Source organism: Mytilus galloprovincialis, chromosome 4 (assembly GCF_965363235.1).
Source record: "Mytilus galloprovincialis chromosome 4, xbMytGall1.hap1.1, whole genome shotgun sequence".
NCBI lineage: Eukaryota > Metazoa > Mollusca > Bivalvia > Mytilida > Mytilidae > Mytilus > Mytilus galloprovincialis.
In genome coordinates, this window is record NC_134841.1 from 41,815,288 (window position 1) to 41,842,220 (window position 26,933).

General features: G+C 33.0%; 1 protein-coding gene across 1 annotated transcript; it reads left to right on the forward strand.

The window, feature by feature from the left end:
* Positions 1 to 605: 605 nt before the first annotated feature.
* Positions 606 to 24,940, forward strand: LOC143072174 (uncharacterized). The gene is made up of 8 exons (XM_076246993.1): positions 606 to 849; positions 2,284 to 2,412; positions 7,104 to 8,750; positions 10,709 to 10,825; positions 11,428 to 11,586; positions 13,461 to 13,611; positions 15,053 to 15,439; positions 18,179 to 24,940. The coding sequence occupies exons 1-8, from the start codon at positions 787 to 789 to the stop codon at positions 22,948 to 22,950; spliced, it is 7,425 nt and encodes a 2,474-aa protein (XP_076103108.1). The 5' UTR covers positions 606 to 786; the 3' UTR covers positions 22,951 to 24,940.
* The last annotated feature ends 1,993 nt before the right edge of the window (positions 24,941 to 26,933 follow it).

Consider the following 26,933-nt stretch of genomic DNA (forward strand, 5'->3'; position numbering starts at 1 on the left):
CACCACACTTCAGAATTTATTTGAGTAGGCACTTCAGCCAAACAGGGAAAAATGAAGCCTCAACAGGGAGACCAGGGAAAGATCACATTTATACTTTTTAAGAATTACATTTTCCAAGCATACACCTTTTTGTTTATTTTTTTCAAAGCATTTTACAAGGCAACTTATTCGATTGCGAAACATTTGAAACATATATCAAATGTGATCTTATTTCCAATTTAAAAATGTGATCACTCTTTGGTCATTTGTACAGATTGGTAGTCTCTCGTTTATAAGCTGTAGAGTTTTACAAAACTTGTTTTGTTGGTGTTGATCAGAAATGTCTAAGTATACATCATACACACATACATTTGTACATCTATTTGATGATTTTTATTAAACAAAAATAATACAATTTACAAAAGGTTTTGATGCTTGTTAATTGCAGAAACTGAGTTTAGTTTTCAGGTAGGAACAATTTTACTATGTATTCATTCATATTAAAACATGAATGGTACCATGAATATCTTTGGGACATTTTGGAGTTGTCTTATTGGCTGTAATTTTTTTTAGTTCAAACTGTAATGAAATTAAATGACATTCATCATGTTCATATTTTAGGAAAACCAAGAATCCTTAGTAAAAACAATTGAATCTCAATATCCTGATGAACAGAAGGAGTACAAACTTGGAGAAGATGCAGACGGTAATACATATATTCATTTCCCACAATTCTGTGGAGTGGATGTCCGTATTTACCGACAAGCTTACATTCCTGAACCAGAATTTGAGGAAACAGAACAGGAAATGGAAGAGGAAGAGGTGGAAGAAGAAACAACCAAGTCTGCAAGAAAAAGAAAATCAGTTCAAGTAAATATTAGAAATTACCATGATTACACAAGAATAAAACAGCAAACTGTTAACAAGTATAATATACATAGGTTTATTTTGATATGACCGCAAACAAAATTTGGGGTCATATATCATTGTATATATTACTATCATGTCGTGGTTGTCCGAAAAGACATTTGGTTTCTGGACAATAAATTTAGTTTTAAGTGTGGATTTTTCTGAAATTTAATCAAAAGGTCCAATACCACATAAGGAAGGTTGGGATTGTATTTGGGGATGATGGTTAAAACTGTTTAGGTATTACGCCCAAAAATATTCATTTTTGTAGTTTCAGGACAATCACTCACTGTGGATTAATTAATTTTCATGGGTACCAGTTTTTGTGGATTAAGGAAAACTTGCATATTCGTGCATATTTAATTTCATGTTTTTGCTGAAGTTTGTATACAAACCTTAAGAATATTTGTCATTGAATGAACATTGAATTTTGTGGTTTACCTGTACCCACAAAATCCATGAAAATTGGTATCCAACGAATGATGAATCCACAGTATATATATATATATATATATATGCATATTGATTGCTCTGAAATTGTACAACAAGGTTTAATACCACAAGTAGAAGATTTTGGATTCTTTTCAAGGGTAATGGCCGAAACTGTTTAGGAATTGGGCGGCCAAAAAAAGTCTGAAACAAGGATTTTTCTAGTTTTCAGACAATAACTTGTGTTCAAGTGTATTGATGTCTATTGAATTGTACAACATTTCTTAAAAAGATTTCAAATATGTTTCAACTGACGTATCAGCAATGTACTTGCAATTGGATAGATATGTGTGTTGAGTATTTTATCGACCATGAATTATTGATTAAAAACAAACAATAAAATCTGTTGAACATATAAAATGATGATATGGTCACAATTTTAACGGCGTAACAGGGACAAATATGTTAGGTATGGTTGTCTATTCTACTGTAGATGAGACAAAATGATGATTTACAAAAAAAAACGCCTCACAAACATGACAAAAGGATCAAGGCAAAGTTTTCCTGAATGCCACATGTGTTCATACGAGATTCTGGTGCACAAAAAAACACAATGATACCTACTTCAAGTCTATAGTAAAGTATTATCTTATATGCTCTCTTTTCAGGTTATGTTCTTTCATAGCAAATTTCTAAGGCAGTGTAACTGACACTTAACTTGCATTGGCCACTGAAATATTATATATGGTGGCCAAATGGCAACCTCAATTGTAATCTACTTTGAGCATGTTGAGGACTATTAAAGAATTGCATGGCTACTTTTTTCAAGGGAAAATTATTTACAATTTTTGCAATGCATATTTGATAGAAAAATTGAATTTTTCTTTGAAGATCTATTAACTCGACAGCAATATAAATTAGTCAGCCTGAAAATTATAGTCAAAAATTTATTTACCTTTATTTCAGAAGAAAGAGAGAAGAGACAGATCTAAGAGTAAGGAAAAAACACCAACTCCCAAGAAAAAACCAAAGACTGTGAAAACCTTATCTGAAATACCAGCACCAACTACTAGTCGTCCAAGCAGATTGAGACAGGTATTAGATAGTATTGAGTCAAATCTTTTTTTTTTTAATAATTTGGGTTATCCTGATCCATTTGGTTTTGAATTTGGAATGAGATTCAAACAATACAAAAACCTGGGGGGGGGGGGGTCTCTTCCTATGTGAAGGTTTTTGGGATACAATTGCTTTCAAGCAATCTGTAGACTTATACCAGTGGCTCAGGGCAATGCCCTCATGTCAAATGTTTTATTCTAAACATTAAGGAACATCTCAGATTCTTATGATTGTCTTGCTTTAAAAGGTTAAAACAAACAAAGGGATTGAACTTAAACAACTTTACTATAATGTTCTTTTCATAATCTTCATGTTTGATATTTCTCTTGACTTATATATGCGTGTTTTTAACAACACGGAAAATCAGAATTAAGCAGTATTTATATTTAGTGTTTTTATAAATTTAGAAACACGTCAGAGGGAAATGTGAGAGTTCTCTGAATTCCGATAAATCTATTTCTGTCATAGCTAAGAACTTAAGTTTCTCTTACATGTCACCGTTATGAATCTGATATTTGATATTGTACTTCCATAAAGAAATAGAGCACCATCTAGGTTGTTTAATTAACATTTAATATACGTTCTTGCTCCAGGGTTTGTTTAGGTAATTATACGCATGCGTATAGTTTTCTTGACTTCAAGGGGTATTATATTAAATGGTTGCTCTGGATTCCCCACTCAATTGATTGTTTTAAAACTCATGGGATCGTTTCTATTTTTGTCTGTTACTGAGGGTTATTGTTGTTTCATAATTTTAAATCATATGCATCATTTAAATTAAAATAAATGTAGTCCAAATCGCAACACCCCTTACAGCGAAATGGAGTCTTCCATATTATCGTTTCGAGTTGTCTCCCTTCCGGAGATAACTTCTATAAAATTCTGAAAACAAAACATGTCGAGAAAATTAACTTGTTCTGTCAATAAACGTCGTGTTATACTAAATACGCAATTTTAACTTAGGAATGTGTACGGAAAGGAGTCATAACCACTGACCAAAAAGAAATTAAATATTTTTTAAAGAGTTAAGAATGGGGTTCCTCCTAGAATTATCGTAGGAAAATATGTGAGATACAAAGTGAAATACCTTCTCTCACTCTGAATCTCTGCTGTGACTACTGTGGAAAGTAAACTTGGAATTGATAGTACAAAAATAAAACACAATGATTATATTGTTCATACAATTGTATCCGGGATTGGCTATTTTGTAACTTCAGATTATGTAAATTATATTTTACATGTGCAGTTGAATTAGTTTTGAAAATAATATTATCCAGCTACATGTAAACATGTGTCAATGAAAACAATGGCAATTGTATTCCTCAGAGCAATCTGCTCTTTGATTGATGTATATATATATTCGTCAAATATATCAATGAAGTGCAGTTTTAGCGAGGAATTATATCAGTAGTTAGTTATTGACCAATTGTTATATTGAATGGAATGATATTTCGCTGTGAAATGTATAGATAGGGATTTCACAATTATCCAATACATGAATGGGTGGTGCTTTTTTTAAAATCCCTGCAACACAACTGTACCCAAAATCCCATGTTGAGACCCCCTGTGTACAAAACTAAAAGTATTGTTATTTTGGCTTTTGGTCAGCACTGAAAGAATAAAAGCAAATTTCTATTACTAGTTATAAGTATCTCTATTGATCAATATTTTCACAGTTTTCTCAACAATCACCAGATTCCAAAAAACACATGTCAAAAAAGGCAACAGCAATGTATAGTTTAAAGTTACAGTGGATTTCTTTTAATTCATTGGATACTAATTTTCCAGAATTTCATGAGTAAAGGTGTGCCATGCATTTAAACGTTTAATTGGAGTACAATTGTTTTATAGGCTTAAATGCAGACTTTGGAAAAATCATAAAAACATATGTTCACAAAAATATCCACAATAACAAATAAATCCACAGACTCAGTAATCATAAGTTTCAGTAATCATAAGTTTTGTCAAACTGGCAATTTTTAGTGGAAGAAGACGTCAAGTCTTCTGAAGACTTAAGGGGCTGACCATTGGCATTGAGTCTCCGTATGCCGCATTCATTTCGTGTATTACAATTTCAAAACAACTTAGATTCCTGACACCGATTTTTACACATGATTAGGCATCTGAATCATTTAATTTGTAAATTATGATTGTAAAACAATCACTATCGTAAATATGACCCTTTTATTTATGTAAATTATTAGATTTCATCTCATCCACATGAGATCACATGAACGTTATTTGTTTACTTGTAACAGGATGTTTTAACTGTAGATATTTGTATTACGCATGCGTGAATTTGGTATCGGGACAACTCGCCCTGTTTACAAGTTCGCCCTTGAAGTTACGAATTTGCAATCCTGCAGACAAGAAGATTTTGTTTTTATATAAATAAAAAGGATATATAAAGTGTTGTCTTTATTCATGGTTTTCCTTTGTCATGTGAATTAGATGCCCTTCGTAACATACATGTGAACCTCCCGTTTAGGAGAAAAAACTCCCGTGTATGAAATTTTTCAGACGCCATATTTGATCATTTCTTACTACTGTACGGGTGTAATTGACACCTGTGTTAAATTTTACCTGAACATCAAAGAAGATGTATAATTATATGGCTTCACTTGACAGCTTGGGTGTCAAACATACTGGTAATCAACGATGTTTACCTCCGGCTAACTGCCGTTGTGTTATCAAAACGATGTGTATTGGGAATATTGAAATACTTTTTTGTTACTTCCCTTTGTTTTATCCTGTTTTCAGTTATTTTGCTTTTAAAAATGTAAATTGTAAAAAGACTATAAATGATTAATATTTTACTCAAATAATCATAAAAGGATGTTGATTAAATGAATTTAAATGATTTTGGACAAATAAAAAAATTAAAATTTATAAATTATTTTAGCAATCTAGACCTCCTTTCAAGGATTAAATTGAAGTTTACATCACAATTTTGTTTACAGCAGAATGTTATTTTAATTAATTTACGATGTTGCAAATATACATGTGGAGCTTATTTCTTTCTTATATGTCTATACATTTACAAATGATAAGGAGATGAAGACATGAACAAAAATATATACAGATAAGATATATAAATATAATGATTCATTTGCTAGCAGTGAACAATCATTTGTCAAAAACAAAACAAAACAAAACAAGAAACAGATTCTTCTTATTATTTTATTTTATTCAAATAGAGAGGCAATAATGGAACTATAAACATTACAATTTGATGGAAATTTGAAGAAAAAACACAATTTCTACGTCATTTGGTTACATTTATGACAAAATTTATGTCGATAAAAAAACATGATGTTTTGACCATTCAGTACTTAACCCTTTCCTCCATAATGACGCTTTTTGACGCCACCCCCTTTACTCCATAATGACGCCTTTTGACGCCTGTGTAGTACCTAAGTTGAAACACTTTGACTACAAAGTGTCTGCAGTAGACTCAATAAAATTTGTATACAATATGAAAAGGAATATCATAGGAATATTCTACTTAAATTTATTTAATGAAATATTTGTTTTTTGCAATGCATTTTAATACTTTAAAGCCTATTTTCAGCATTTTATTGAAAAATTCTATTTTGTGTTCATTTTTTACAGTGGGTTGTGATGATCTTCCAGTTAGGTTACCCTCATTTGGAGTGTTGTTCCCAACCTGTTAAAGGTCCATCTTTGTGCATAATTCAAAATTGGAAATTTCAACAAGCATCTAATATTCTTAATCTGGAAAATAAACCCTGGTCTGCTAGCTTCATGTATATTTTTTCTACCGATTTAATATATAAGTAGAATCATGCAAACAGACTTAAGGAAAAGGCATGTAAATTCATCATACAAATATGACACTTTTTCTAGACAATCCAGATCTTGCAAAATACGTCGCTAAAAATTGTAACCTTTAAAATTGTTGTGCAGTAAAAACCCATATGGGAACTTTCAAAAGTTGGCAGGTATGTAACAAGTCTTACTATTTTTATGCTCCATTTATGGGCAATATGTTTTCTAGTCTGTCCGTCCGTCCTGCTTCTGGTTATAAAGTTTATGGTCGAGGTAGTTTTTGATGAAGTTGAAATCCAATCAACTTGAAACTTAGTACACATGTGTTCCTCTTGATATGATCTTCTTAATTACTGCCAAATTAAAGATTTTACCTAATTTTCATAGTCAACTGAACATAGAAAATGATTGTACGGATGGGAAATCCATGTACTTATGACCTTTTCTTGTTTGAAGAAAAAAAATACATTTTAACGATAATGGAACAAAGCAGCCGGGGTAAGTGGGGCTGCTTTTATGGTAATTCAAGTTACCGTTTATTCACCTTCTTCCACTTCAGAGCTATCAGCTCTTTGATTGTCACAAAAGAGAGACATAGCACTCCAACATTCCGTCGTCATGTGACAAGAGCAAAAGTAAGCAAGACACTGGATTCTGCGGAATCCTTACTATTTTTGTTTGTTACTTGTTGATTTTTCATTTGATAACAAAGTTTTAATGGTGTTTTTTATGCTGTTTGTAAACATTAAATACACATGAAGAGCTTTGCCTTCAAGTGACCAAAACCGACCTTTTTTTAAGGTATCATATCATAAATTTATAAATTTCGATCTGATCTTCAATGTGTCTGTTTTAACTTTTGAAAAACATTTCTTTTACAGACACCAAAGACTGTTTTACCTGTAACAACTAATGAAGAATCATCATCTGATGAAGAAGAAAATGAAAGTACAGAAGAGGAAGCAAGTGAAAGTGAAAGTACATGTAAGAGTGAGTCTGAAGAACCAGAAGGCTGTACCGATAGTGGCGTTGATAATAATACTCCTTATAAAAACATTCTCAGGAACCGGATTATGGACAGAGATAATTTTAGTGAGACTTCTTCTTTAGATAGTAACGATATTTGGAGTGTTAAACGAACTAGATCAGGAAGAATCAGATATAATGGTGCAATGAGAATGAATAATGATCTTGCATTAGTGAACGAAAATTCTTTTGACCTTGAAAGTACGTTTTCAGAAAATAGCAATGCGGGTTCTTTAGATACGAGTAAGTTTAAGAAAGGTACAAAAACTAGTCGTACAGATTTTAATGGTTTAAATTTGGCCAAAAATTTCAATGGTTTGAGCGAAAATGACGATAGTGATATGTGCCATAAACCTGTTGATGAAACGGGTGCTTGTTCATCATCAAACAGTGAAATGATCTCAAAAACTCAAAATATAAATAGTGAAAATCCAAACAGTATTTCTTCTAGTACACAAAATATAAGTTCTGAAGAGTGTGATATTCAAAAACAAGGAACTAGTTGTTTTGAGGGTAGTAATCAAAATAACAATACAACAAGACCCGTAGAAACAAATGAGGATAGTAGCACTTCAAATGATTTTTCAGAAATTGACAGCCAAGACAGTGCTTTTGATGGCAATAATTCGGAGTATTCGTCTCAGAATAAGACTGATATAATGACACTTAACCGAATATTTGATGAGAAAACGGGTGACAAAATGTTTGAAGACAGTGACACAAATTCGTCATTCAATGTGAAATGTGATAGTCCAGCTGATCAGAAGGAAACTTTAAATTCTCCACAACAACTGGCATCAAAAACTTACGCTGATCAATCAATTTTAGGCAATTTTTCTCAAGAATCTGAAAAGGATGAAGAAACAAGGGAAACAACTCCATGTAAGGAAATTAATGAAAACGAAGTTATTGTAAGGGAAGTAACTCCATGTAAAGAAATAAGTGATGGTGCTGATACAGACACTGAGTTTGATGAGGAAAAAATGGTAATAGATGAAAAGTTGAGGGATAAAAGTAATTTATTGACACTAAAGGACAACACCTCTTGTGATGCTAGTATTGATGGTTTGAACTCTGACCCAGAGCATAACGAGACAGCAAGTTTATTTAATGAAAGGACTGTAGAGGTCAAATCTGAACCTTGTGATGTTACTGAAATTGAAATAAAAGAGGAGACTGCAGACAAATTTGATGATAAGTCAATAGTTTCAGATTCTTCAGAATTACATATTGTGAAAACTGAGGAATGTTCAAATTTACAAATAAAAAAGGAAGAGGCTGAAAATTGTCAAGGAGCTAATGGTGTAACTAAGACAGGCAACATGGTGTCCCTAGTTAAGGAGGAGATTAAAGATGAAATGGAGGACCAGGCAGGAGTGAAAAGAGAAAATGATCTTGAAGATGAAAAGAAGGATCAAGCAGAAGTAAAGGGAGAAATAGAAGAAATAAAGGAGGAAGTTATAGAATCAGATGACGAGGAAGATGAAAGTGATTTGGTCACTGTAAGTTATTTTAGCATTTACATGATGTTTGTCTATCATAAACTGTATAAAAATATGAAGATGTGACATGATTGCCAATAAGCAATTATCCATCAGTCAGGGGACTTACTTAAACAAGTGATTTTCTAAATCACTGATTCAAGTAACATTATTTCCAATAAGGTTGGAAGTTAGAGTTGTCTTTCTTTATTTTCTTTAATAATCACCTATTTAAGTAGTACAAATTAATCACTAGAAGAAGTGATTTAATATTAGTGAAGCTTTGAATATAGAATACTAATGATCCAGGGACTAATTATGTTTCTAAACTTATCAGAACCAACATCTGTGTTGTCTAGGATGACCAGGTCATTTCAGGTGATGACCTTGTACTGAATCTAGGATAATGACATAAAAATCACTTGTTTAAGTATCAGACCTCAATTTCCTTCCCAAAAATCACTTCTTTAAGTATCATTCTTTTAATAACCCCCACTAATTTCAACACCCCCGAACAGTGAAATTTTTATCGCGAACAGTAGAATTTTATTACATAATCAGTTATTAATCTGAAAGATGAAACCTTGAACTTCACAGGAAAAATACTCCCACTGCTGTGAAAAATCTTTTAAGAAAGTATCAGTTCATCATGTAAAGCCATTATTATAGCATTTTTTCAACTAAAATAGAATTTTCAGGTAAATGATAGCATCAAAGGCATAAACCTTGCTACTTAAAAGAAGCAAAAAGTTCATATTTTTTTAATTTTACTAATTAAAAGATGCTTTTTAAACCTATGTGTTTAAAATTTTGAAAAAACTACAAAATCCCAATTTGTGACAAAACCTTGAATTTGCTACTCAAATAAGTGATTTAAAAATCACTTATTTCAGTAAGTCCCCTGACTGTCCATCTGAAACCAAATAACGTAGATTTTAACAATTTCACCGGGTCACTGTACCACCTTCAACAAATTAGCAAAATCCCTACTGTAAAATGAGCTATAAAAAGCTCATAAATAAAATCTTAATCAATAAAAACTAGAAAACTTAAGTCCAGAAATATGTCATGTATGTACATGATGTACAAAGCAAACAAAAAAATGAACAAGATATATATACATCAACAGAACACAAATATTGCATTACCATGATTACAGTGTGGTGTAACAGTACATCACAAGGTCATTTAGTGTAACAGTACATCACAAGGTCATTTAGTGTAACAGTACATCACAAGGTCATTTACTGTAACAGTACATCACAAGGTCATTTAGTGTAACAGTACATCACAAGGTCATTTAGTGTAACAGTACATCACAAGGTCATTTAGTGTAACAGTACATCACAAGGTCATTTACTGTAACAGTACATCACAAGGTCATTTACTGTAACAGTACATCACAAGGTCATTTAGTGTAACAGTACATCACAAGGTCATGGTGTAACAGTACATCACAAGGTCATTTAGTAAAATAGTGGAAATGATGTACATGGAATACAATAAAACCTAATCAAACAATTAACAATAATTAATGTGTTGTTAGAAAAAAATACTGTCATGACTGTAGAAACATTAATTTTTATGGGTTAAAATTTCATGGTTTTGTCTCTATGTAAGATTTCGTGGGTTCGAATAAATGAAAGTGATATTATATATTTAGGTTTAATTTTTGTGGGTGTTTTAATTTGTGAATATATTCTTTCTACATACATGACATAATAAACGAAATTAAATCCTCCTGCACCAAAATTTCTGGTTTTCATGGTTTTACAGTAGTTACAAATTTTGTAGCAGTACATACAAAAGTACACCTATGTTATCAACACTCATAACTATTGTAATCATTGGTAACAGAACATTATAACATTTTCTTTTGAATTGCACTTTGAATTGTGTTATATGATGGAAAAAGAACATTATTACATGGTATTATGTGTTTAATTAATATAAAGTTTGATATTGGTGCATAATTTTAGGGTCCAGAGATTGGTCCTTTGGAGTTGATAGCAGAGAGCGTTGAAGATCTAAGGAACTTAGTGGAGAAATTTGCTGAACCAGAACCATATACTGTTGGCAGGGGAAAGAAAACAAGGGTATACATTTTAGTCTGAGATATCTCTGATTCTTCAGTAGAGGTGGCAATAAGTCAATTAATGTTACCCTTGCTCTTCTTTACCTTTGTCAAAAAATAGTTTTTCATTCTCTAACTTTGTTTGGCCTCAGTCAAATGATTTTAAACTTGTACACTGCTTATTACCAAAAAAAAAAGAGATGGAATTCAAAATTGGGTGGTGTCACTTTTAACATTCTAGAGTTATTTTCCTTTACAAATAGAAAAACTGCTGATTTTTGGTTTCCATTTTCCAACTTAAGTTTGCTCTAACAAGATGTTATAAAAACTGATATACAATGCTTATTACCACACAACTCAGATCAATTTCGAATTTGGATGCCGTCACTTAATGTTCTTGAGTTATGTCCCTTTATAAAGTTATATGCAAGCAGGGGCCTCATCTTTGCTCATGAACACATTCTTCATTTATTTTCACATTCATCAGTTGATAGAAGAAAAATACTGCATCAGTTTCAGAAAAAAACCCAGTACATAACCGAAAGCTTTATGTTTGAACATGTTGAATGAAGAAATATATTTTAGTGATCATGGTGGTTAGAAATGTTTACAATTTATATTTAGGTGGTTAAGCCTCCAGCAAGGAAAAGATGTGTTGTACAGTTGCATAACAGATTGTGCTACCTGTTAAAAGAGTTAGAACCGTGGGAACAAAAACTCATCCAAGCCACAAAGAAAAATAGACTCAAAATGAAGAAAGAGTATGAATGTTATGATGAAAAGGTATGGACATAGCAGAATTAAAGATTTCAGGTGGTACCCAACACCTTCACTAAAATTAATTTGACTCTTTTAATTTTCATAAAATTTTCACAAAGTATGTATTTTGACCCTTTGACAAAAATATAAAAATTTCAAAAAAATTGAACCAACCATTTTATCAGAAAAATTACACTGGTTATATAGCAGTTTGACAAACACTAATTTTGATCATAGAGAAGCTTAATGTTCCCTTTACAACACAACGTAATTAAACGTTTAGCTGATTTTACAGAGTTATCTCCCTGTAGTGTTAGGTACCACCTTAATATATAGTTTAATTTTGACTTTTCAAACACTGATTGAAACATACATTGTAGAAATGTTTTGAATAGTTTAATGAATTAATTCTGAGGGTGCATTTGTTTTATAAATACATTGTTAAATTCTACATTTAAAAAAGAACAAATAAGGGACGACATCAAAAGTTCAATGAAGGATAAAAAACTTAATTCAAATAGTTTTTTCACTGACCCCCCTACCCCCCTATTAACTTCATTTGGGAAAAATTGATTGACCCATATGGATACATGTATATGTAAAAATCAATGTCGGATAACCAAATCTTGCAGCAGTTCAACCCCCCCACCCCCAAACTATTTGAATTAAGTTTTATCTTACATTGATCTTTTGATGTCGTCCCTAAGTAACCACAAAAAGTCAAATAGCTATGAAAAATATATGTTTTCATCAATGGACACATATAAGTACCCATGAAAATAAATTTGAAACCACAGTAGGCTGAATACGTAACATGAATTTTGTTATTTACAGGCAAAACATTTTTGGGTAAACAAGTAGCTTTTTCTTTCAAGAAAGATTAAAAATATAAAATTGTTGAAATATTATAACCATTTTACATAATCTGAGATCTAATGTGACTTTGCAAGATTATTATTAACCGGATTTTTGTGACAAAAATGTCGGTTATTGATTTGGGGATGTACGGCGGGCGGCCGGGCTGTTGGGCGGGCGGCAATCAAATGTTGTCCGTGCATTAACTCATGAACCGTTCAACCAAAGCTTTTAAAATTTTATTATGTTGTTACTGACAACTAAATGAAGGTCAAGTTCAATAATGACGATTTTGACTTTTACGGTTCAGGAGTTATGGTTCTTGAAAGATTGAAAAATGGAGTTTCCAGTAGTGTCCTTGCATTTACGCATGAACTATTCTACCAAAGCTTCCCAAATTTTAATATATTGTTACTGATGACAAAATGGAGGTCAAGTTCAATAATGACGATTTTGACTTTTACCGTTCAGGAGTTATGGTTCTTGAAAGATTGAAAAATGGTGTTTCCAGTCGTGTCCGTGCATTTTCTCATAAACCATTCAACCAAAGTTTTTGAAATTTTTATATGTTGTTACTGATGACAAAATAGAGGTCAAGTTCAATAATGACGATTTTGACTTTTACCGTTCAGGAGTTATGGTTCTTGAAAGATCGTAAAATGGCGTTTCCATACACGTTGTTGCATTTACTAATGAACCATTCAATCTAAGCTTTTCAAATTTTAATATGTTGATACTGACTACAAAATGGAGGTCAAATTTGATATTGATGATTTTCACTTTCAGCATTCATCAGTTATGGTTCTTGTGATATTGCCAGGACACAAATAAATGTTAATAAATCCGGTTTGCTGTCGTTGTGACAGCCTCTTGTTGTTATTAGTTTCCATTTAAAAATTACATAATCCATGTTAGATGTGCGTTAATTTCCCAATAAAAGAAAAGGATGGGGTATAAGTGCAGGTGATATATATTCATTAAAAAAATTATGGCAAGATGTGTTACCTAAATATAAAAAAAACATGTATCTTTTACTTATATAGGATGATGATGGTTGGGAGTCTGATCACTCAGAATCAACAAACTCTGCTACAGAAGATACAAGTATGGATGTAGATTCAGCACACAAACCTCGACAGCCAAGTATTCCTAAAGATTTCTTGATGTCACAGAATGATGATAGTAGAAATTCTGGTATGTTTAAACTATAGTTGTCTCCCTTTTATAAAGTGTCAAATTTTGATATGTGCAGCTTTCTCTCTTTGTTAAGTGTCTCATGTTTTTTTTATAGAGAAGTTCCCTATATACCATAGCACTATTTATCCCAACGTGGATAACAAGGATAGGTTCTGAAATTACACACACTTTCATACTGTCACAAACCAGTTGAAGATATCTGGTGCCTTGTTTAAATAATAAGTTGTGGGTAGACATTTGTGTAGAGACTTGTTAAACTATAGTCAACATTTCAAACAGAGCATTTTTATGACTATTAAATCTGAGTTTTAAATTCTATCAAAATCTCAAAATGTTCAAATTCTTAACTTTTTCCCATATCTAAAACTAAGGTGTAAACCATCTAGTTTTGTAATTCACATTCTCTTTATTACAATAAAAGCTTCTGATGAGAATGAATTCATGATGCTTACCATGTTTTAAAATCAACTTTTAAATTTTATGGAAATAGGTTTTTCCTTAATTGACTTTGACCAAGATGGGATTTGTTTTTTAGCTCACCTGATCTGAAAGGTCAAGTGAGCTTTTCTCATCACTTGGCGTCCGTCGTCCGATGTCTGTAAACTTTTACAAAAATCTTCTCCTCTGAAACTACTGGGCCAAATTTAACCAAACTTGGCCACAATCATCCTTGGGGTATCTAGTTTAAAAAATGTGTCCGATGACCTGGCCATCAAACCAAGATGGCCGCCATGGCTAAAAATAGAACACAGGGGTGAAATGCAGATTTTGGCTTATAAATCAAAAACCAAAGCATTTAGAGCAAATCTGACAGGGTTAAATTGTTAATCAGGTCGAGATCTATCTGCCCTGAAATTTTCAGATGGATCAGACAACTGGTTGTTGGGTTGCTGCCCCTGAATTGGTAATTTTAAGGAAATTTTGCAGTTTTTGGTTATTATCTTGAATACTATTATAGATAGATTTAAAACTTTAAACAGCAATAATGTTCAACAAAGTAAGATCTACAAATAAGTCAACATGACCAAAATTGTCAGAGAACTCTTTAAGGAGTTATTGTCCTTTAAATTATAGTCAATATTGAACAACTTTTCGTCATTTTTGTAACTTGTACAAAAATCTTCTTTTCTAAAACTATGGGCCAAATTTAACCAAACTTGGCCACAATCATTACTAGGATTTCTATTAAAAAAAAAAGTGTCTAATGACCCTGCCTGCCAACAAAGATAGCCAACGTCAGTAAACAGTAACAGTTGAGCGACACCGGCTCTTGAGAGCCTCTAGTTATTTTTAAAATATTGCATATAGCATATAGATACATGAAAACATAATATAGACAATGAAAAACAAAGCCAAACATTAAAAAAGTTTTGCCCATCTTTTGCATTGATTGTTTAAAGTTAAAATTTGTTTTGACTTGTGACCTTTTTTTTTACAGAAGATGCTGGAGAATGGGATATTAGTCTAAGGGGCAGAATTAGAAAGAGGAGAATTATACCAAACAATGTTGAAGATCAAGGCTTGTCTAAAAAACGCAAAACTGAAACCACACCTACTACCACATCATCACAAGTGTCAATTAAATCAGATCAGAGTTCACCAAACATGGTTTCCTTGGTGACGAGTGGTGCCAGTCAAATACTGCTACACACATCAGGCGGTCAGACTTTCTACACTGGGTTAAATCAGCAGTCACTTAACAGTCTCAGGATGTTATCACATAACAAGCAGACGGCACATCCCATAATTCAACAGTTACTACGACAACCAGGGATGGACTCTTCAAAACCTCTAGCCAGTACTTCTGTTGACAATACCTCTCAAGGTAAGGATTTAAGTCAGACTTACATCATGCATATAAAATGTATATATTCTAGGTTTATATTATGTCCAAAAAAATTGTTTACAACAGTTACTCAAGTGCCAGTCTGCCTAAGAATCAGGCAGTGGTGAAAACATGACCAAAAAAAACCCACCCTATTTGACATTGATTTCAGTTCATAATATGTAGTTATGCACAAAAGTAACATTCATTTCCATTTTCTGTTCTGGTAATAGAAGATACAATTTGGTTGAAATGGACTAGAAATTAACGAACAAGGGGAGATAACTCTGTAATTTGCTATCATTTTAAACAATTTTCCAACCAAGTTATTTGATATTACCAGACAAACACAAACGAAAGACTAATACTTTTTAACGTAGGATGATGATTAGTATTAAATAGCATGATTAGCTCAGTGGGTTTTTTCTAATCATGTTTTAATTTTTACCTAAATTGCCTGATTCTTACAAAGACTGGCACTTTAACATTCATTCAGTTTAAAGAATGTTTCTGAACAATACATAGGCTGTATGGTTGCAGCTTATTGCTTGCGTTTACTTCATTTGAACTCCGGTTGATAGTTGTCTCATTGAGAATCGTACCATGCCACTATTAGGTCTATGAAGAGATTAATTCTAAGGAATGAAAAAGGAACCCTAGTAAAAACATTGGTTATAAAAAGAATATCGTTTGTATAAACATCGAACGACAAAAATATGTGACATATAATTTTTCTGACGCCAGACACGCGAATCAATGAATGTTTTTGTAGATAGATGTTTTTGTGTTGTGTTAAATTGTTCCTTTTAAAATTGTTACACGATGATGACTGATGTACCCATATTTTGACTATTTCATTTATTATGTCTGTTAAGTTCACCCATCATTGTAAATCTAACGGAATTTGATGAGACTGTCAACAAAGTGAAAGGTTTAGCGCTATAAAACCAGGTTTAATTCACCATTTTCTACTTTTGAAAAAGCCTGTACCAAGTCAGAAATATGACAGTTCTAACTATATTCTTCTCCAAAAATATAACAGGTGGAATTGTTATATTTAAATTAAATGTTGAACATTTTCCCCTTTTGCTTTTACAAAGACAAATTAGTTGTTTTTACTCTGATCTTAAGGGGTAGACCTTGGTTCAGGGAGATAACTCTTTAAATCAGTTAAGCGTTCGTAAAAGTCAAGTTCATCAATGTATTTTAAGCATTTACCTCAGTGCTCTAGCTAGAAATCAAAAGGGGCAGGGTGCCAGTGGAGGGCAGGGCACTTTTTATGATAAGAAAAGGCACTGCTCATTTTTTTGTCTACGTTTCTGTGTGTATCACGAGTTCACGATTCTCTTTTTTTTTTTTTACTGTATATGTTTTTTTTTTAAATAAAGATGCTTTTCAACTATAGTCTTTATTTCATTGTTTGTGTAGTTATGATTGATATAGTACATCTTCATCAACATATTATGTTTTTACAGTTCAACTTCACTCTACCCATTATCAAAGAATATGTGGGTTTTTTTTGTATTTTTTTTTGTCTATATAGGAATTATAGCTTTGAATACATCATATGATCTGAAACAGAGAGCATTACTAATTTAACAATGTTTAGAACATGGATTGCTAAAAGTATAATTATCAAGTAGAAATTGCAATATATATTTTTTGATATGTTCAAAGACAGTTAATATCTTTAAGGTAACATTATTATGTTATTATATATTCAATTGGTAATTTATTCCTTTTTTTGGTACTAGATAATATTTTTAGAGCACAAATTTGTAATAAGCTAAAACAGGGGAAGTAACTCCAAAATCAATTTCCACCACGTTTGGGTTAATTAAAAACTGTGCTTGTCGTTGACAAGTTGAGATGGAGGGCATTTCTGTAAAGGCATAGTTTTATTTTGATGACTTAAATTCAATTCTAAAGTCATGAAAGTCTTCATTTATATACGCTCTTCCATTGTGACTTGGAGATCGAAAATGCAGACCCAAGCTAAACACACTCGCTGACACATTCATCAAAAGTATGACAAAAAGATACATTGTCCTAATTAAATTACCTAGTTATTAACACCTTTGAAGTCTTTATCATTGTAATTGATTGTAATGACATGATTAACATGGGGGCAATCACACAGGTGTCATATATGTAATTAACTTGGAGATCAGAAATCGATGAAACAAAATTTTACCAAAACGGCACAAGATAATTTTGGAAAAAGACGTCAGGGCAGAAGGGCGCAGATGAAGGCACCCAGGGCGCAGCTGAGGGCACCCAGGGCGCGACGCCCTTCTATTTTGGGCTAGCAGACCACTGTACCTGAAACAGATTGAAAATAATCTATGTAACCTAGAAGTGTAACCTATATTTTTGAAAATGGTTGACACAAACGTACTGATGATTTTAAGAGTTATTTCCCTTAACCTAGGTCTACCTCCTTAATTTACAAGAATTGCCAGTTTTGCTGTCAAAGGTCTGAATTTCTCTCCAGGTTCTCTGGCTTCTTCCATAAATAATAAATGGTACTCATGATATAGCCAAGTGCTAAAAAATCAATCGATCAATGGGTATAGTCTTCACATAGATAATTTTTTAAAATGTCATGTTTTTTTGCAATACTTTTTCGTTCTCAATTTAAAATCTGACCTGTAGAAAATGTTGTTATTATTATTATCATAAATTTCAATTGTATCTTTGAACAGAAAGTAAAACTTCTATTATTGTTTTTTTTTCCAGACAAATCCATTGCATCAAAGAACATCAAGAAGGCAACTACTCCTCAGAAATTGCCAGTGTCTACACCAAAAACAACACAGGCTCCGGGAAAAGTTCAGTACTTTGCTGCTAACATAAACAGTTTGCCTCCAGCTGTCATTCAGCAGTTAATTAAGTCAAATGCTTTGTCCATACAGGCAGGAAATAATCAGCAAGGGATGATTTTATTAACAGCTGTCAATCCTGCAGAGCCTGGAGGTGCTCCTGGAACTAAGGCAACACTTACTTTACAAAATCCAGTAGCAACCAAAACCACAAGTCCTTCTCAACAAACACAATCTATATCACAGAATGTTGCATCAATAGTCAGAACCTCAGCAAATATTGACAAGAGAGCAACGGTTGTCACAGAAAGTCAAGTCGAGACCAACAAGTTAACCAAAAATGTTTTCGCTACTGAACTTTCCCAACAGAAGACGATCATACCTGTAACAAATGCACAGTCTATTGTTGCCTCTGCCAAAAACGTGCAACAAAATAAATTTTCTAATTTTGCAAAAACTTTACATGCCACGCCTGCTACACCACAATCACTTGTGTCAAGTGTCCAGACTGTCCAATCTACAACATTTACTCAACAAAAGCAAGGAACACCAACTGTTCCCATTTCAGTGCCAAGGACAGCTCAACCTAAAATGATTATACAGCAGAATCCCACAGTACTACCTGTGGCTAATCAAGGTCTGAGATTACAGAATTTTGGTGGGGTCAATGTGATCAATCAGGGTGGATATGTTTTGAATACTGGACAGAACCAAGGTGTGGCACTCAATTTGAACCCAACTCTGAATATGGCCAGTCAGGGAACTTTGAACCTTAATACAAGTCAAACTGCAATGAATATTGGTGGTCAAAGTTTAACCCTTCAGCAGATTCAGGCATTGGCTTTACAAGGTATAAATTTGCAAGGAATATCTCTACAAGGTTCAAATATAATTGTACAACCAAATGCTGGTTTAAGAATTCAGACACCTGTGAGCAATCATGGACAGCAAGTTATTGTATCAACAATTGGAGCAACAGTTCAGAATCCTGCAACTTTGACAAACTCCAATTTGGCTTCAGTTCAAGTGCAAGGGACAGTTCTGTCTCATAAAATACAAAGCAGTCCAACGGATGCTGGATTAAATTTATTAAATCCAGTTTCATGTTCAATTGGAGACATTTGTCCACCTATAAGTCCAGTGATTGGGTCAGGACAGGCAAATAAGGACTTGAATACCATAAATCATCCAGGAAGTGTTCTGACTGATTACCCAAATTCTCCAATGTTTGGCTTACAGATTTCACCTGGTAGAACACAATGCAAGTATGCAAGCAATGTGACAGTGAAAACATTACTAGAAGCTAGAAAACCGTCGTTTACTGAAACGTCCCCAGAAAACCACGGAACTATTGTTGTACAATCAACTGCAACTGGAATAAAAAAATTAAAACTTCCAAGCAAAGCAGCTTTAGATTCTGCCATACAAACTGTTGTGACTGAAGTAAAAACATCTTTACCTACCGCTAACATTAAAGTGCCGTCCCCTGTAACAATGCCGTCAATTCAACCCAGACGTAACATTACTAAAACTATACAAAGTATGAAAGTTCCTATTCCAACTACACCAAAAGTGGAAACTAAATCCAATGTACCAATAAATATTCAGGTTTCACCACCAAACTATGTACAGCCTATGTCTCCTGCTATTGGACAGTCAAACATTACTCTTGGCACACCAGTGCAGTCAGGGCAGCCTAACCTTGCTTTGGCTAGTCCATTACAATCTGGGATTTTGAACATGAATCAGGTGAACAATGCCGGTCAAATAATGCTGACGAATTTTAAATCAAATACGAATATTCCCACCGGACAGAACGTTGTTCAAGGTTATTTGACCCCACAAGGTCTTATAATACCGTCTGCAAATCTGAAAAACTTTCAAAATTTGCAGAAAACCGTCAGTTCTAATGTTATCGGAAATTCTTTAACCAGTGTCGAACCTGCATCTCCTTTGTTAGTTAATTCTTCTCAGATTGGAGCATCATCATTAGCAAGTTTGCAGTCAAATTCTCTAATCTTTGGTGCATCTAGCATGTCTAGTATAACTGATAAGAACGAGCTAAAACATTTACAAAATGTGCAAGACTTGCGGAATATTGCAGCCATTAATTCAAATATTATTCCTCAGATTGGATCTCAACAGTTTGTACAAAAGCCTATGGGATTATCTGTCGCAGGCAATCAACTTCAGTCTGGAAACTTCGTGTATCTTTCTCCGTCAGCAAATGTTCAACAAGGATCTCAAATTGTACTAAACACAAATCAACCATTGACATCTGTATCATTTAATACACCATCCGTTAAGTCACAGATTTCTGTTACAGGTTCTTCTTTAAATTTACAACCGGGAACAATTGGTGCACCTCAAATTCAGCGGAGTGTGAGTTACGAAACAAATATTGAAAGTTGTAATCTTAGGCCTGTTATTTCATTGCCACTTGGAGCTCAGAAAAAAGACGAAACAAAAAGCACTATCATGTCATTGCCTCTTGCTTCAATTAAGGCTGATTGTGTCACTAGTTCAGTTAGCTCTCTACCATTAGCTTCTGTGAGAGCCGAAGATGCAAGTCTCAACATTACAAAAAATCAAATTCCAATGCTAAATACATTTGGAAGTAATGCCACTTTATTGAGTCACTTAAATAGTCCTGTATTAAAGACTAATGTTAACCACTTTGCTACTACTTCTAAAGGTGATGGAATAAGGCCACCAAATGTTGTTTCATCGTCAGTAGGTCAAAATAACTTGTTAGCTGGAAAAAACAATATTCAGCAGTCATTTGTGAAAGAGATGACTCTGGGTCAAAAATCTGTTCTGTCAAGTCCACAAACCAGACAGGTACCCATGATGTTGAACCAACAGGGATCCAGTTCAGAAATTATGAAACAACTGGCAGCTGCTCAAGTGCTAGGGACACCAGTTCAACAGATATCGAAATTACAAAATTCCAATGTAGCTTTAGCCAATGGAAATAAACTTGTCATTCAAGTTCCTGGACAGTCCAATGTTTCGACACAACAGTTTGAAAGTAAGAGGATCTTGCAAATACCAGGACAAATGCTGAATAATACAAGCACAGGAAATGCCGGTAAATTGGTCATACCTGTATCAAGACCAACAGTTTCCACTCCTACTCCAGCAAATATCACAAGTGCCATGTCTGGACTGAAAACGGTAACTTCAGTGCCAAATAAAGTGATGATTCAAGTACCAGGACAGACCCAGTCAGGTAGTCCAATGCTTCTTATATCACCACAGAAACAATACATACTTGGTTCTCAAAATGTGCAAAAATCTGTAGCAAATAATGTGTCCCAGGCACTGCCATTGCCTTCTCTGTCTGGTCAGGTGACTAATATTCAAAAGTCTGTAGCGCAACAAAAGGACCAAGTGTATCTTCGTGCATCTGCACCAAATCTTGGTAAAAGTGTGGACATTCCTGTATTAAAAGGACAAAATGTGGAAAATATTTTCAAGTTTCCTAATACATCTATAAATAACTCTAGTATTCAACAAACATCTGTGCAAGGGATTGTTAATACTGCCACAAATTCCCATGTGCTACCGAAAGGAGGAACAGGTGCACAAGTAGGAAATAAAATGACAATAACTACAAATTCAGAAATCCCACATTCAAATTTAAAACCAAGTGGACAGCAAACAACTGTAGCACAGTCGCCAGCAAAGTCGCCAACAACTCCACAGAAATTGTTTTTGTATAATATAAATGGCCAGTTAGTGACAGCTCAAGGTGTACCTGTGACAGTAGACAATGGTATACTGAAAATATTACCGCAACCTAAAATACAAATGTCAAATTTCAACTTGCCGAAAAGTCCACCTGCTGCCTCAAAACCTCATGGAAACGTACCGATTTCACCAAAACCAGGACAGCAAACTGTCAATACACAGCAGGCTTATTTGAATGTACTCTCCAGTACAAATAGTGCTTTGTCATCAGCCTCATTACCACAGTGTTCTAAAACTCAGATTTTACCAGGAGGTTTAGTACATAGTGTATCAGATTCAATTCCGACCAATCAGTTGTTAGTAGGAAATGGTACACAGCAACCGAAATCTGTTGTCCGTAATTTAAATTCTAATTTGACCTTTGTGACATCAAATTGCACTGCTAGTAGTAATATGAAACAAAACATGTTTGTTACAAATTCAACGGCCGGACAAAATGTGAATGTCGGTGGAATATTGTCACATGATTCCATCAATACAAAACCATCTCATAGGTTCGTTGTTATGCCAGAAACTGGTGGACAGACACAAATTGTATTTCCTCAACCAAATGTTCATTCCAGTAAGGCTTTAGTTAATACTGCACATAATGCGTCATCTTCTATCATGTCATTGTCATCTGCTAACTCACCAATCATAGCTGTCCAGACTGCGTCACCAACTGTCATGTCCGTCAACTCACAGATCATCAAAAAGTCAGTTGTACAAAGTTCACCTGTCATTTCCAGTCAGACATCAAAAGTAAATAATGCAGCACAAAAAAATGTTAATTCTGTCAATATGAATCATCATAATAACATAAACGGTCAAAATGTTGTCACAACTAATCCTGCAACAGTGAAAAACACGACCAAGCCTAACAGTAATAGCACTGTTGATGCTGAAGAGGCTGCTCTTAACTTGTTATCTTTAGCCAATCAGAGATTCTCATCTTGATACATGTGACATATTCAGTGTAAATTAACATGATAGCAATAGTGGTGTATATTTTTGATTTTGTATTTTGACAGGATTGTAAATTCAGAAATTAGTGTGTGCATTTATTAATGAAAGATTTGAACATCTGTTTAAGTTGCTAGATTTAACTATGGGATTTCAGTAATTGCTACAAGTAGAAAGTGCTATCTGTAAAGAAACATTGTTCTGAATGTGTTACTTGGTTGTTTTATTTTTGACATTAACCCAAAAATCACTCCAATTTCTGAATGTACAGAATCTTTATTATTTGATTCCAATTTTCATGACTTTTAAGAAAATGTTTTTGTTCCAATTTCATGGTTTTTAGACTTCACAAATCGTAGATTTTTAAATTAATGCATGATTGATGGAAATGATCAAAGTGTTATGACCTATGAAATTGATAAATGAAACTTGTGTACAACTATTTTTTTTTAGTAATCTATAATGAGATAGATTGTGCATTTTATTTCTTTCTTTGTCATTTACGGAGCAATTTAGTTTATTGTAACTGGCGAACTTAATTTCAACTGCAGTTTTAAATTTAAAAAGTTTTTTTTATTGAATTGAAATTGACCAACTGCAGGAAGTTATTGACTCCTTAGACATGCTAGAAATTTTTTAAAGGAAGATTAAACCATGTAACTTATTTTAAAATATATAAGACTACTGTCTTTGAAAACAGTAAATTTCCTCAGTTAATGAAAATTGGTGTCCATAAAATTGATTAATTCACAGTATTTCAGTGTAGTCTCCTTGAATGGGCATTATTATTAGTTCTAGTTCTTATCAATGTCATTTGTAAATACTTTTTAGCTGAAAAGACTTATTTTGATGTGATTGTTGATAATTTGATTGGTTGCAATACAAAATTAAAATGCTGTCACATCATTGGTTGGATTTCAATCGTTATGGATATTATTAGCCAATGATAATACTTTTTACAATATTACCCAGAATTCTTAAGATACAGAAATTGGGAATTTGCCAGTTTCTTAATCAGACTTTTGCAATCACTTTTAATTCAAAATTGCCACTTCAGTCCTATCACATGGAAGTCTTCGAAAGCATGTACATTTGTTAGGAAAATGAGAATATATTTGATTTGTTGCAGAATGAGATGTTCAATTGTAAAAAGTTATCAAATTTACATAGTACTTTTAAGTGCTTTCAAATTGTTTGTTTGCTTGTACTCTTTGTTTGATGCAAATTGTTATTTTTATTTTTTGTTAAGGTGGTACCTAACACTACAGGGAGATAACTCTGTAAAATCAGCTAAACGTTTTAATTACACTGTGTTGTTAAGGGGATATAAAGCTCCTCGATGATCAAAATAAGTGTTTGTCGAACTGCTATATAACCAGTGTAATTTTTCTGATGAAATGGTTGGTTCAATTTTTTTTTTAATTTTATACTTTTGTCAAAGGGTCAAAGTAAATACTTTGTCAAAATTTTGTGAAACTGAAACGAGCCAAATTAATTGTAAGGAAGGCGTTGGGTACTGATAATTTAACCTGTTAAAGTAAAAGAAAATGCATCTTTTTCAAAGTATTTAAAATAGTTATTCTTATGATACTGAAAATGAGTTAAATAATCTGTTCAGTTATTAATGCAAATCATTGTTAATTAAATAAAGCATTAAACTGATTCAATTTCTATGCTCAGACAACATTAATTCCATTAACATAAAATGCTAGGATTTTACATTGGGTGATCTGAACGCTTTTTGCACTGATAAAAACAACATATTAATTTCTGAATATTCAGTACTAGTATGTATTTAACCACAACTCGTAACATATATATGGTTTTGAACAAAAAAATTAATGGAATTGTATATTTTTTTTAATGATGGGTTGAATCAAGTATGATATTTGTATTGTTTTGTTCTGGGTTGATGTTGAAATTCAATATTTGAATTTAATATGTACATAAATGTATGAAGAGTAAATAAAAAAGAATCTATTTTTTTGTTTTGAGTTTCAACTTATATACTGTGGATTTATTATTATTCGTTGCATACCAATTTTCGTGGTTTTCGTGGGTACATGTGAATGTTCAACGAATAACATACATGTATTTTCTATAGGATGTGTATACAGGGATAAGTAAAACCACGAAATATAATACCCACGAAAATGCAGCTTTTCCCCAATCCACGAAAATTGATACCCACAAAAATAAATGAATCCACAGTACATTATAAGCTTTGACGGAAGTGGTACAGTATTTCTTAATTCACCTATATTCTTGTTCTATTATCTTTGAAAGAAAGTTGTGTTATAATGAATTATACCTCGTCGCCTAATAAATGTTCTTTTATTATTATTCATAACAAGGTACTACTGTATATTTCGCATAAATGCAAGTCTCAACAAAATAAACAGAAAGAGTTCTATGAATAAAAGTTCACCGAGATTAATTAAAGATCTATAATTGAATTTAAAACTATCAATACAGGATTCACATTGGAGAACAGGCTGTTTATTATTACCTGATGATCGATTGGTACTATTTTGTCGAGTCCAAAATCTTGTACGAGTTGTCAGAATTGACGGAAAGAGTTTGAAATAGTTGTAAATCCATCTCGTGTATGTGATATAACTTTTATTCCAGAAGACAACACAATTGCTGCAACACCAAGCGAAGATGGCTAATGCTCGAATAAATTTCAAATATCACGGCAAAGGCCATGTGTAAATTTCCAAGAAATCTATGGCTTCCATGAATGATTTCTTAATTCTTATATGACGTTTTTCCGCTTTGGAAAAAAATTCTAATAACAAATGGGATGCACGTCATTAGACTGCCGTCACAATTGAAATTGATGAAGTGTTTTTTTCTTTCTTTTTAATTGTAATTTTGTAAAAGATAACTATAATGTAATAATACATCTGGTTGCGCACTCACAAACATGATGTTGAACGCCTCCATAGTGTATGTGTGCATGTTCCTTGTCAGGAATCTGTTCTGCAGGGGTCGGCGTTAAATTTTGTTTATCATACATGATTTTCGTTAATCCTTTCATTCCTTTTTTTCGTTTAAATTTTTTCAAATTTAGCTATGTCGGGTCAATTGATAATTGGCCATATGGTATGAAGTTTACTCTTTGTTTAAGGCTGTACAGTGACGTGTACTCGTTTGAATACTTTTCATGTCGAACACCTCTGATAGTTGTCTCCGTACCAATCATAATATGTCTCTTCATTTATATAACAACGGTCAACCAGAATGGCCAACATTTGTCTTCACTATATTTGTTTACAAGTGGGTCAGGATCCCTAATAGACCTTGAGATGAGGAACTCAGATGACGTAATTAAAAAAAAATAGTAGTCCGCCATACAATTGTGGATGCTGTGATTTTAAAAATGGACATAAATGAACAATAAGAACTGTTTTATAGAGCTGGTGTGATGAGAAAAGAAAGATGTAGATTTGACCTGAAATAAATTATTAGAAAGGACAATTTTTTTATTGAATTTTATGATCATAATTTTGGGATTATTTCATGAGGAGAGTGACATTTTTCACCATCTTCCGGGGTCCATCAATTTGCGAAAAAAGTAATCTCACTTGCCACCCCGAAAATTTAACCAGACATGTATAAATGTATCAGCTTCGATATGAGCCATCATACATGTTCAAGTAAACGATATGGACTGAGCAACGGAGGAAAACGTTACCATTACCGCCTATGGAGAATTAATTGTAAATGTATACCCAAATTAGAAGCTTAATTACAGAAGTTTTCAGGCTGATTTATGGATGATTTCACCTTGTACACCAACGAAAATGATGGTTAGTAGTTTTTTTATTTATACCTAGTTATTATAAATGGTTTAAGATAAATATTATTGATAAAGATCAGCAAAAACTCAATGAAACTTTGCTTTTAAAATGCACTACTGGCACGGGGCTGAGCACTTTTTTTAGGCACAATCATAACTTTGTTTACTTCCG